The 14156-nt window shown below is 34.9% G+C and overlaps 1 protein-coding gene across 2 annotated transcripts in view; it reads right to left on the reverse strand.

Moving 5' to 3' along the window:
* SGCZ (sarcoglycan zeta) overlaps positions 1–14156 on the reverse strand; it is a 182450-nt gene that overhangs the window by 23546 nt on the left and 144748 nt on the right. For both annotated transcript variants that reach the window (XM_018079712.1, XM_018079777.1), the window contains exon 5: positions 102–174. In XM_018079712.1, the coding sequence (XP_017935201.1) occupies positions 102–174 (73 nt within the window). The remainder of the gene's footprint in view (positions 1–101; positions 175–14156) is intronic.

Consider the following 14156-nt stretch of genomic DNA (forward strand, 5'->3'; position numbering starts at 1 on the left):
ATTAAATAGCAGTTTATATTAATATACAGATATTCTGCTTTTAATCCAAACTTAATTATCTTTGGAATATTTGATTTTAAAACAACTTTTTGAACACCTACTTGAGGTCTTGGGAAGGTTCTGCTCTGATATGGGGTGTCTCCACAGAGTGCCCAAACACTGCCCCTTCTGTGCCTAAAATACATAAATAAAACACAGTACAATTACTTTGGAAAATAAAAACACATTGAAATATATGACTACAAATTGACAATTTTAGGACAAATATCTGAACAAATCCTTTATTATGATTATAAATGTTTCTTCATATTTATGTTTTCATTTCTATATCAGAATCTGGACCAACTTCATGTGCAACTTTAGACTTCTGCTTGTCAGAATATGAATTTCACATACAAAACTGAAAACACTTATAGATACAAATTTTTCAGCAACAATTTGCCTGAATGTTTATCTCAAAACTTTGTAGAATGGTTGTTTTGCAGAAAATGAAAATAATATCACAGGTTTCTGTGACAAAAACACATTAGAGAAATATCTACTCTATCTTGGATTATGGTTATTTTTATTACTTTAATTGAGATGCCAAGCCTTCAAAAGTTTTGAAATAAGTCTACTCCCTGAAGTTGCTGGCTGAATCTCAATATCTGACAGTTTCAGAGTTTCTTTCCATCAGATCTTTCTCATTGAAAAGCTTTATTCTCAAAGAAATTAAAGAGACTTCTCTGGAATGTGTTTTGGATTTAGTCTTGGTAGTGAGCACTAAAGTATCTCCTACTGGGCACTCAAAATCAAGGCAATAAAAATTGGTAACGATTTCTTAAAACTGAATTGATTATCTACTGAATTTTGATTTCTATTTTTGAAGGTGACAGTGGGATATGAAGATGTAAATAACTGAGCAGAATGCAGAGTTGCCAGTCTTTACTTATGAGAAGACCATGTCTGTAACGTTTGAAAGAGCATTATCAAAGCAAAGATGCACAAAATATCACTGTAGTATGAGTCAGACATTAAATCAACCAGAAGTATCAAAGATAATATTCGGAAAAAACTGATAACAGAAGTTAAATGACAGTTTGTTCTAAACGAGCTTTAGCATTTCCTCACTGTCAGCAGCACTTGTTTAAAAGACGAGAAGGCAATTCTCTCTGAAGAAAATATAAATTTGGAAAGAAAGACCAAGTTTGTCCAAGCAGACTGGAAATCCAGGTATGTAAAATTACAGATAAACTGATATAATGAAATAAAATGTAGTTAAAGCTAAAACCAAACCAAATGTGCTCCTTGTGCTATTTGAAAATGCAATCCTTAATACGTTTTTTTATCTCATACAGCCTCAAAAGTGAAAGTACAACAGTCCTTGTGGCAAATGCTTTATCCTTAAAAAAAATGACTTCAAGAATATCTTCAACTATAATATGCTTTTTTCAATTTACTATATGCAACTATGTAGTACTTTGATGGGAAGTTAGATTATGTAGTTCAGTACTGTTAAGAAATGGTACTATGAACATACCTTTTCATGAATGATAAACAACAATATAAATTCAGATTCAAAGGGAATAGCATGATTTTTTTTTAATGAAAGAAATATACTTCAGGTATTTAATAATCTACAATGTTAAAATACTTATTTTTTACACAAATAAGAGAGGATTCTATTAACTGTATTCCCTGACTTACGGAATTATAACCAAGACCTACTTTGAGATGAGTGAAATTCTAGCAAGAACTGAAATGTACAAAATAAGGAATAAAAAGAAAAGACTTGAACCGTCAAGCTCTTTCAAGTATAGCTCAAAAGGAAGTAGTTAGGGAAGTGAATTCAAAGGAACATGAGTTGGAGTGGATAACTATAAAAAGTGAATCTTTTAGAGGAAATAAAATAGCAAGAGCATGGAGTAGGTGCAAAGGATGTGAAATCAAAACTGTAAGTGGAACTGAATAAAATTACACCTCCAGCTTCCATTGGAAGAGAATGAATCAAGACTTCACGAAGAAAGAAGTATCTGTGCAGGCAAACTACTGATCAAAGAATATCAGTTGTTATAGAGGTTACTAGAGAAAACTCAGTAAACAGCCTGAATCAGGTAAAAAAGCCAAAAGTTCAATTCTGTATTTATAGAGGAACCTCTTTATGCATTGCTGATTCATGAACACCAGACCTTTAAAATTACTCTTTTTTTGACACAGAGCAAATCAAAATGACCATTTTACTACAAGCAAAACCAGTCACATGTTCCTGCTGAAACAGAATATTCAGAATTGAGAGAGACCAGTGCAAACTACTAATTTCTGCTCAGTTTACTGGTTCCTGAAATACAGCCTTTGGGAAATGACAAGATTCATAAAACCAATGGAACAACATTGGCATTTGGTTCTGGATTATATTTGTTTATGTATGTGCATGTTGAGGAAATTTTGTCATTTTTTTAATCAGCAAATAATCCTTTCACAGTTTATGGGTAGTTAGATTACATAACAAAATGGTACCTTTCAGAGACTTAATAACCCATTAGGATGAAAAGACTGCCACCTGAGGTAGGTTTTTTTTTTGTGAAAAGAATGCTGGCTGAAGAGTTGATAAGCTGAGAATGAATTATTTTGCTGTGGAAAATGACCCATATATTACCATTATCTCACTCCTTTACATCATTCTTGAAAGCAAATCAGGTGTACTGAAAATGGAATTGTGTACCATTTTGATGTGTACAAACCAGATGGAATTGCAGTGTCACAATTGCAGTTGAATCCTACTGCCTTGATCTTTCACTAGATTTTTCAAAAACATCAAGTGTCTAAGACTATGCAACTACTAGATTGCAATGCCAATTTATCCTGTGAGTTAGAGATTTTAAGAAGAGTTTGTAAAATATTTATTATTTTTGAAGCTTGCAATTTTACTTGTTTCAAAATAATTATTAAGGTAAAGCATCCACAGGTTTCAGAGAAAAAGGAGTAATTATTTAATATTGTTTTACCACTGAAGAGACCTTAAAAACAGAGACTTTTTGTTCTAAAAATTTAATTGCAATAACAAAGTAAAATTCTTAGTTCTTTTACCATGTGTACATAGCTAAAATTTAAAAGGGCTTTTGTGAGTTTAAACAGATGTTCATCACGAAGACCTTGGAAGAGGTAATCACTGCCAAACTGGAAAAAACCCAGAAATATTCAACTATGCAAATGATCATAAAAAGACCAATGATCATAAAAAGACCACATAAACTATTTGTTCGTTCTTTTATGAAAGCCCAGTTATTAACATTTATTTTGGGATGAATCAGAGTGCACCTTCTGGCCTGCAAATTGGTTGTGCAGTTCTTCAAGGCTTCCAGTTTTATAAATGGCTTCAAATGTAGCAAGGTACTTGTATTAAAAAGTATGATTCAACTGGATTATTGCTGTGGAGGTGTACATAACTAAAATGAAAATGAGTTATTTTTTGAAAACATGGTTGACACGATTGCTGGCATTTCAATCTCACAGAGTACCTCAGCAGCAAAAGTGACTAATGTTAAACAGTGAAGGTTTCAGAGATGAAACTGATGTGGCCATATTGGAGGCATATTACAGGTAGGAAGTTGTAGTGTAGCCTGACAGATGAAGTTTTTCACTGGTAAACTAAAGCACAAGCATTGAAATCTTCTGAGGTAAGCTGTTATTAAAAAGTAAATTCTAAAATTAATGACTTTGATCCATTACTCAAGGCCCTTGAATATGACTAATGTTTGATGCATATTTTCTGTATGGCAATCTTACTAAAGCAAGACTTCTACTAAGCCATTCATTTAGATAATAAGAACAAGTTCCCTAATAAATTAAAATTCAACATTTTCAATTGTGCTAAATTTTGATCAAAGCAAATTGCAGCTCCAGGAAATACTTGCAAATACTTGAAATACTTGCTTAAATATCATCCTAACTTATTGAGTACAAACATTTGAGACATTGCTTCCTAATGGTGGGCAGTTAAGATACCTCTTGTCTTGCAATGCAAATGAAACTGGATTATGCCTACGTATTTAGTTTCTCATCTATACAGTTGTTTGAGGGTTCACATCCAAAATCTATGTTTGGCCACCAGTTGGTTTACTTTTCTGAAAAACTGAATCTGTTTGAATAAAATTTGAACTGAGCATGGCAGTAACGTAATTCAATTAATAATCGGAAATGGCTATTTTAAATGGCTATTCTAAATGCTATTTCTGGGGTGAAAAAAGTCAATAAATGCAAATTTAACTGCTGAGAAGTCACATTAAAACTGAATATTTCCTCAAAACATGAACAAAATTGAAATATATATAAGGGGTTTACAGATACTAAGTTTTAAAAAATAATAATTTTTGTAACATCTTTTACTTTTTTCTTCTATTATGTATGACAGATGGAGATACACATGACAATAAAAACAATTAAATACAACCATTTTCGGCTTGAATTGATACAGTCTCCTTGAAGTTACAGTAGCTAGATACATGAATAGACTTAAAGCTTACATTTAGATTTCACAGTAAATAATTTCTAAATTAACCCCTCCAAATTCATCATCTTTTCCTAGATATATGTATATGATAGTCTGAATTTGCATTTTTCTTAAAATGGTGTAAATTATTCTGTGTTCACCATAGTGGAGCACTGAACTAAAACTGTTCCTGTCTACATTCACAAGATGGAATTTTAATGGGATTATTTTCATATTTAATAAATGAAAAGATTATATTTTCACTTTGTTGTAGTAGATAACCCTAGAATTTGGAACACTCAGGCTTATGCTCTAATGAATAGTTAATACATTTCAAAGCAGAATTGTTGTTTCCTTGATGAAAAATGAATGAATCAATGAATAAAAGGTCTATCAAACAATAGTCAATAGCTTCATAACCAGGGGACTCACCTGGAATGTAAAAGAATGAGATATAAACTTGTATATTCCAAGTAAAAAATGAGAGAATGAGAAAATTTTTTCTCACTCCTGAAAACTCTACAGTTTCCAGAACTATAGAGTACTGCTGCCTACCCACAAAACCTAGCCAGGGATGTATACCCAATTTCATAGAACCATAGAATCATTAAGATTGGAAAAGACTTCCAAGATCATCGAGTCCAACCTTTGAATGATCACCACCTTATCAACTAAACCATAGCACTAAGTGCCACATCCAATTGTTTCTTTAACATTTCCAGGGATCGTGACTTCTCTGGGCAGCCCATTCCAATGCTTGACCACACTTTCAGTGAAGAAATTGTTCCTGATGTCCATCCTGAACGTCCCCTGGTACAGCTTGAGGTCATTCCCACTTGCCCTGTCAATAGAGGGCTGGGAGAAGAGACCAATCCCTACCTGGCTACAACTTCCCTTTAGGTAGTTGTAGAGAGTGATATGGTGTCCCCTGGGCCTCCTTTTTGCCAGCCTAAAAAAAACCCAGCTCCCTCAGATGCTCCTCCAATGGCATACTCTCTAGACCCTTCACCAGCTTTGTTGCCCTTCTCTGGACTCGTTTCAGCACCTCAGCATCTTGCAGTGAGGGGCCCAGAACTGGTCACAGTACTCAAAGTGCAGCCTCACTAATGCTGAGTACAGGGGGGCGATCACTGCCCTGGTCCTGCTGGCCACACTATTTCAGGTACAGGCTGGAATGCATTTGCTTCAAAAAGCTCTGAAGAACCCTGAATTATTAATTTTTTATAAAGGCAAAGGGCATTTGCCCTTCAGTTAAAATATTCCATAAATAAATAGTTTGATTTTGAAAAGTCAAAAGCTCAGAGGAATTTACCAGGAATTTTGCCATTAAGTCTAGACATCTCATTCGTTGGCTATGTTAAGAGCACAGATTAGTTACATTTTATCTATAGTCAAAAATAGAGAAAGTGGCATCTCTAGAGGTTAGTTAACTACTGATAATGGACTGAGATTAGAGCAACAATGCACAGAAACCAAGCACATTGAAGATTTTGCCTTCACTATCTGATCAGCAACTGATGATTTGAATTTTATCTAAATTGGGAAAATCTTGTTTGGGAATCCCACTTTAACCATATCAGAAGTCACCTGATTTCACCTTCACATTGAAACTGCTTCATAGGGTACTTTATATAGGTTTTAGTGGCCAGTTCTCTATGCCATATGGAAATGTGCATTTATTTCTGTTCTCTATTTTGCCATTACTGCAGCATACTGAAAAATTGTTATGTGATAATTACTGCTGCATTACTACAATTTAGGAAATTGTTTTACTTATGCGAAGGAGGTCACAAAGCAGCAGGACTGTTATCCAGATTTTTTAAATAGCTCTGCTATAGCATTTTTACTGTATTGGAATTTACACGCCATTGATAAATTATAATCAAATATTTAAATAAGTGCATTTGTGCACCCTGTAGGAGTCTTCCATATGTAAGTACATAGTATGTGTTTTAAAAGTCTACAAATGCTTCCAAATACTTTAATATTAAAGCAAAAATGAAAATCTGGAAACTATCCTCCCACATATTTCTACAACGCTAAAACAGATATATGTGGATATAATGCATTTTTGTGCCTATTAGACCAAACTTAAACAAAAATGTTAGCATCTCTAATTGTTGGAAGTCTATTTTTTTCAGATATGAGAAATAAAATGAAGCTATAATATCAGTTCCTCACAAGGTTGCTAAAAAGTTGATATTACTACTAGTGTTTATAACCTATTACGACTGTCTTTGTGTTCCTGGTCTTTTTTAATGTTCTGTTTTTCTCTCTAGAAGTAAATTACTCAGATGACTACAGCACATTCAAACTTGCCATTAGGTAAGTCTTTACTGCAGCTTTAAATGGAAATTCTGCAGCTGTGAAACAGAGAGTGAATGTGCAACAATAATTTTGTCACATAATATTCTCATCTTCAAGACTGCATAGCCATGAAGCAAACCTTTTCATTCAGCAATAAAATGGAAGCAGATGTATTTCAAACCAATTAACTGCAGTGACTGTAAACCATCAATGGTCATGAGAGTAAACATGTGCCTATGCGCGATCTGTATCAATCACAGGAAAGACAGCATTTTCTGCAGGAGGGGACAAGATACTAATTCATACTGCAAGACACGAACATTGGCTGAAATACACATCTTCTGCCAAAGCCTCAGATGTTTTTTCAGGCAAGAACCGCAGGAGAGTTGCCACATACCTTGGAGATGCTGTGGGAAGAGGGATTATGGCAGTAATTTAGGGCTAGATCCACCACTTCATTTTCAAGATGGGACTGAGTTGGTCACAGAGTAATTTATCAGTGTCAGTCTCAATACTCCCTTCTATGTCACCAAGGAGCAGTATCCAGGGCTCAGACTATGACCACAATTCAGATTACCTGGCAGATCTTGCAACAGCCCAGCTCTGCTGTGAGTTTTGCAACACAACCCTCGTCTAGTCTTTGCTATTTTACTGTTCGTGAGTCAGGAGAGACTCAAAAATCACACTCTTGTCACTGCTGCAATACAACTATCATAAATTCACCTTTTACATACCTATCATAAATTCAGACTTCTAAGATTTAAGCATTTTTCCACTGCATACCAAGGCACATCTGGCTAAAATTAGTGAAGCAGGCTTTATTGCTGCATGAAAATTTGGTGTAGTCAGCTGCCAGAGATACCTGTTATTTACATCCTCTTAAAGTACATTATGTTCAGGTGTTTTAAGAACAGAAAACTGAATCCAGGACAGTCATGCCTAGGGAACAGAATGTCATACAATTTGACTGTCATCGTGAATCAGTTATTTTGATTTATCATTCTTAAGTTAAAACAGAAAGAATATATATACTTTATCCAACTAGCAACAAAAGCCCTTACTAATTTTAGAGACAGGTTAAGAGACAAAAAAGAAAATCTTTCTTATTTTGCCTTTCCTTCAGATGAACTCTAAGAGGTATTTCTCAATATTATCCTGTTAATAAACTGTCATGATGCTTATCACTCCAGCCTTTCAGCTTTCACTGAAAAGAATGTGACTGGGAAAGACCTTTATTTTTTTATTGTTAAACTTTCCAAAGGAATATATTTCTTTTAGATTTAGTCTTTCTTGTCCTTTAGTCTCCCTCTGGCCTCTAGGCATCTTATCACTGTAAGTAATACGTTCTGCTTTTTGCAACAGGATACTCCCTCTGTTCCTTCCCCTGTTTTGTATTAAAAGTTCCTTTCAATATCTATAATAATTTTTTACGTCAATGTTTTGCCAACATAAAATTGTTTTGAATTACTGTTAGATTTTCCTGTCAAGAAGAAAAAAAAAGAGAGTATTTTCATTAAAACTTCAATTTCAGAGACTCTAATTGCTCTTTTCCTTTCACTCTAAATCTAAATATAAACCAAGAAGGTAACACCAAGAATGACAGTGAGAAGAAAAAACTGTAACTATAAAAAGCCTGAAAACACTTCTGAGAGCTAAAACATGAAACAAACTTGTTGATAGATACTCTTTCTTCACAGTATGCTTTATCTATTGCATTTTCTCTGTTCCACACTGAGAGTGTAAAAACATATTTAAAAAGTAGTCCATTGTTTGGTAATGCTGCTAAGATAAAAATAGCAAAAATAATACAATTGGCTTGCTTGTTATGAATATAATTTTTTTCAAAAAAGCTGTCTCCCTTTGATGTTTAATGAGGAAAGACTTTCAGATGCAACTACCAATTCCACCTCATGCTTTCAACCATAAATTGGGACAGAAATTTTTCAAGTGAATCTAGCATTTGGCTAATGCTAGTATTTTGCTTTGCTGAACTTGGAACCATCTTGTGTCTTAGCATGATATTCAAGTACTTTTAAAAATTTGTGTTGCTGTATCCAGACCTCTGACCAAACAAACACATTTGCTTTGCAAACAGTGATGTAGAAAAAGGACACAAAACCACACTCTTAACACTGTAAGTGGTCTAACCTATAATACTCACTGTCATTTCTTTCACACTTTATGTATCAGATTGGTTTAGAATGATGATCACTTAAGGGAAAAGTCTCTACTTGAACTAAATGATATTTTGGCATTTGTAAAGTGGTAAGGCTGCCTGGAGGAACTGGAAGGCATTTGTGTGTGCATGATTGTGCATGTATGCATGTGTATTTGTGTGCTTAGATCTATTCTCTAGCAGTGTTTCTCTAGACAGCTCACAAAATAAGATTCAAATGTTTTACAAACCTGTTATCTAATAGTTGCAATGAAAACTAAGATATGTGCTGAGGAACAGTAAGCATAAAACTGAATTCTAATGCTTTCTAATTAGGAAGAAGAAGATAAATATATCCCACTATATCCATTACTGATATTAGTATTAACAGGATCAATATGAGTGTTCTTCATACATCAAACCAGTAGAATTTATGTGATACATATTTAGTTCAGTTTATCTATGAATGCATCGATGTGTAGGTCTTGGTGTGGGCTACCAACCACAGTATGATGACTTATGAAAGAAGAGGTGTCTGGTTGCTTTACCTTCCTCAGCTTATTCATCCTATCCCTACTTGTAGTGAAGTGTGCTTATTTATGCAGCTTTCTCATCTTCCCCTCACTGTACAGAATTTTACTTAAAAGTGAAGTTGATAATACATCCCCAAAGCAATTAATCTCTAAATTGACATATGGGAAATACATTATGCAAAGAGGAACTGCACACAGAAGGAAACAAAGGACAATAGAATGGTCACTTTTTATGGCCAAACCCTAATTTTTTCATTTTCTCTCCAGTAAGATGAAAGGGTCGATGTACAAGGTTATTTTAAAATGTCAGTGTGGTTAACCACAGATATTCTTGTTTATCAAGATATGATCCAAATCAGCTACAATTGTGGTGTGTTCTTCTGCTCATACAGTTCTAATACCATTTTATGAATTAATCTTGTGAAATTACAGTGTTTTGCAGTGTTGCTCTCTGTTTCAAAACAGTGCAGTTTACACTAACTTTGCTCAGTGTCATACCTAGGAATGCCCACCTCATCAAAGCATACAGCTTGGACCAGTATACATGATACTGACAGCACTTATTTAAATAGGAACTAAAGAGTCTATATTCCTAGAGTAGCACTGATCTACTAGGTTTGGCATGAAATATCTCAGAACTCTGCACCTCGGTTTACTGTTTGAGTAAAACAAAAATAGTTAATAAGACCTGACAGGAGATCACTCAAATTAAAATATATAATATTAAATGCACATTGTCTTACGTACAATTTTACAGTTTTAAATAATAAAGTGAAAAAAAAAAGATTTAGAACTTTCCCTGTGGAAAGGGACCTGGGGATCCTGGTTGATGGCAAGATGAATATGAGTCAGCAGTGCCCTGGCAGCCAGGAGGACCAACCGTGTCCCAGGAGGTATCAGGCAAAATGTCATCAGCTGGTTGAGAGAGGTGATTGTCCCACTCTGCTCTGCACTGGTGCAGTCTCACTGTTTGTGTGCAGTTTTGGGCACCTCAATATAAGAAGGATATTAAGCTCTTAGAGAGCATCCAAAGGAGGGCAACAAAGATGGTGAAGGGCCTTGAGGGGAAGCTGTATGAGGAGTGGCTGAGGGTACTTGGTCTGTTCAGCCTGGAGGAGACTGAGAGGAGACCTCATTGCAGTCTACAAGTGACAGGGAAGAGGAGGGGCAGACACTGATCTCTTCTCTGTGGTGACCAGTAACAGGACACAAGAGAATGGCCTGAAGTTGTGACAGGGGAGGTTTAGGTTGGATACTAGAAAAATGTTCTTCACACAGAGAGTGTTTGAGCACTGGAATGAGCTCTCCAGAGAAGCTTACTTTACCAACCAGGTGATCCCCAAATTTAGGGCTTAAGTTCTAAGAAAGAGGTAAGAGGAAGAAAGAAATTAATTCCTTACAGAAAGAGATTAGCTGAAGTCTGAAGAAATCGAAAGGGTTTCACCAAGAAGGATGCTCTCTCTGGTCTGGGAAGCCCACTTGAAAATCTGCAAGGATTGCTTACAACAGAGGACAAAGTAGGAAAGAAAGTCTACAGAGGATGTGTTTCCAAGCCTGGAATATATATGATCCAGTGTAAACAAATTCAGTCAGACTAGGGTGTACACCAATGTAATTAGCATTTTCAAGACCATTCTTGCTAGATTGCATCTAGTTAGATTTCAAGTAAAAGGAAAACTTGTTTGCAATCACATACAGTATACTACTGAGACTTACTTCAAGATTCTCGTCTGATGATCAGATCTCAGAAAAAAGAAGCTTCTCCCTAGAGAAGTGCCTGCTGGGAAAAACTGGTTTGGCTGGTAGATGGAAAATTTTCAATAGAGGAGGTAATACATAATGAAGTTCCACTGCATCCAAAAGACTTGCACTTATATTAAAGACATATTTTTCAAGAAACAAAAGTATTCATGAGGTAAAGGAATAAAGTTGTTAACCAGTCACTGTTCAGCTTGTGACTCGTCAACTGCCAGGTGGAAGGGATGAGAACTGAAGGACTTCCCTGGAACAAACCAGAGCAAAAGTGTTAAGAGAATGTGAAGGAGTGCAGAGAGTAGAGCTGGTACATGGCTTGCCTGTCTCTGAAAGTACATGCTGAAAGCCAGCAGAAAAAGCCAAGAAAGTAGCTGCTGGTTCTCTTGCTGGACAAACACTACTTACTGGACCTTGGCTGAGGATGCATGCCCTTCCTTCTGTAGCAGAGGGTATTCCACCTCTCTCATAATGTCCCATCATGCTGTGACTTGCTCAGGATTTACAGACAGACTGCAAGGCACAATGAAAAGTAAAAATGCAAGAAAAAAAATTGCTATAATTTTTCTTTTACTCTGTAAAAGAGAAAAAAGGAATCCTACGTTTAGCTTGAACAGAAATACTTTTACATGAAAGTCAAAATGACAGATTTCATGAGTAGTTACTTAAGAGATCAAAATGGAGACCTAGCTGCAAATGCATATACTGATCTGTTTTCTTGGTCATGCTACCAACATGCTTTTTCATTCTAACCAATGTATTATAGCTAATAAAACCCTATAAAGAATATAAATAAAACTACAGTGAAGATAAAACTACAATGAGAAAGACTGTATCTAACTAAGAACTAAGGTTAGAAAGAACAAATTTTATTGAATTTATAGTACTTGGCTTGTGACTAGACATAAAAAGAAAATATCTGATCTCCTCTAAGGCTTATTCCTTGCTGGGATCATTAAGTTCCAAACCAAATCAGAACCAAATCAGTTTATCTTCAACAGATTATATAATTAGCTCTGAGGAAGGAAATGAATGAAATTCTGCATTCTCTACAGCCAAATTATTTCAGAGTCTCACTATTCTTTCTTTAAAAAGGCTTGGGAGTTTTTTTTGTTAGTTCCAATATTCCAAAATATTGTCACTAATCCCTGTGCATTAGATGATTATTTTTCTTTATAAAAAGCTTAATCTGTTTAATCTTTTTAGTTTGGTGGTCAACGTCACGACATAGGTTCTTGGCCCTTTCATCAATACCCATGAAGTATAAATCCATTTGCCTTTTGAATCTCAGAGCAGTTATACAGTTTTGCCTGGATATTCAAGTTTTTGCTTCATTCTCTTATTATGAGATAACTCTTACCACATATAATTTCATGCTTTCTATAGAATACATGTTGACTTTTGCCACTCTTACTTCTGGATTCCTAATCTGAATTGTTAAACATTTCTATTTATATTTCTTAATCTTTATAACACATACACACTTCTGTACTTTCTGAATCTTGAGCAAAGCTACATTGTTATACACTTTTAATTCAAATACAATGGCCTATATACATTGATGATATTTTTCCACAGCCAAAATGATGGCTTATTATATTTGTGTCTTGGTGTGCTGAATTTAATGCTGTCAGACACTGTGAAATGTAAACTCATCATTAGCCACAGTGAGGATAGGAATTTAAATTCACAATGTAGGCTGAAAGCTGCAGGCCATATTTTCGTGGGTGAAAAAATTTTTTTCTGGAGTCATTTCCTGTGTGTGAAATTATTCCTAGCGTATAGGAGTCTGCTATGAATAAGCTTTGAAATGTATTGCAGAGCAGACATTATTTGAATCTGTGTTTTTCACAGCTTTGCCTGCATACCTGCTTTATAAATAGATCTAGGGAAAACAGTGAAGTCCAAGATGTTACTAGTGGGGATCTGCTACCTTTTCCTCTGAGTAAGGCTTTGTTTCAAACTGTGACTGCCCTGCACTCAAACAGGGCATCCTCTCCTTCATGAGAGGATTTGAGCTATTTTCTACCTAAATTTAGAGTCAAGATCTTCCTGTTCATTTATAAGTAAATTTGGAAAGTATGATGTATGTCATGACATAATGCATATATAATCTCACCATGCAGTTTATGACTACTAAATACATTAGTTTGTACTGAAAGCTGGAATAAAAGTTTGCCTTAAGGTAGGATAAAAATAAAAAAGCTACTTTTTACTGGTTTGGGATAGAATTCAGAGAAAATGAAGTGCAGTTCTGACATGTATTACATAGCTCACAGTAAGAAGTACATCAGTATATTCTTTGCAAAAAGTCAGATGCCTGCAATATTTCCTGAAAGTATAATAGTATTTTTCCTATTTTGAAAGCTTTACAAATTGAAATCCAAATTATCTCATCTTCTATCATCAGACGAGAATATTGCTCCAGGACAAAGCAAGACATTTTTGGCCTGTAGTGTCATCATTATAGGGAGAGTATTTGGAACCAAACACAGTTTTCATTGAACTGAAATCCTGTAGGATTGTGCAGCCTGATCCTTATCTTCAACAACAAAATTTTGTTTCCAGGCATAAATAAACCACAAGCAAATTCTTTAAGGAAAAAAAAATTAAAAAAAAAATAAAATAGTAATGCTGGAGGTCTTTTGTGATTTACCTTTCCCTCCTGTGAGTGGTTATATCTTAAAAATAGAGATGGGTCTGACTACTGCAATTTAAATGTGCATTTTCAAAACTACAAAGCCTGAGGGCATGTGTGTGTCAGGTTTATGTTAGGTTTAAGAATTAGAATGTTACTACAAAATCTAAACCAAATTAATACCCAATTCCTGCATCTAAACCTTCTGAAGGTTTACTGTTTACATTCTAATCAAGTTGTATTGTTTTTATTTAAAGGTTATCTCAGCTTATTAATAATGGGGCAATTTTCCACTGAGCTTTG

Source organism: Manacus vitellinus, unplaced genomic scaffold, assembly GCF_001715985.3.
Source record: "Manacus vitellinus isolate BGI_N305 unplaced genomic scaffold, ASM171598v3 scaffold_0_pilon, whole genome shotgun sequence".
Classification (NCBI taxonomy): Eukaryota; Metazoa; Chordata; class Aves; order Passeriformes; family Pipridae; genus Manacus; species Manacus vitellinus.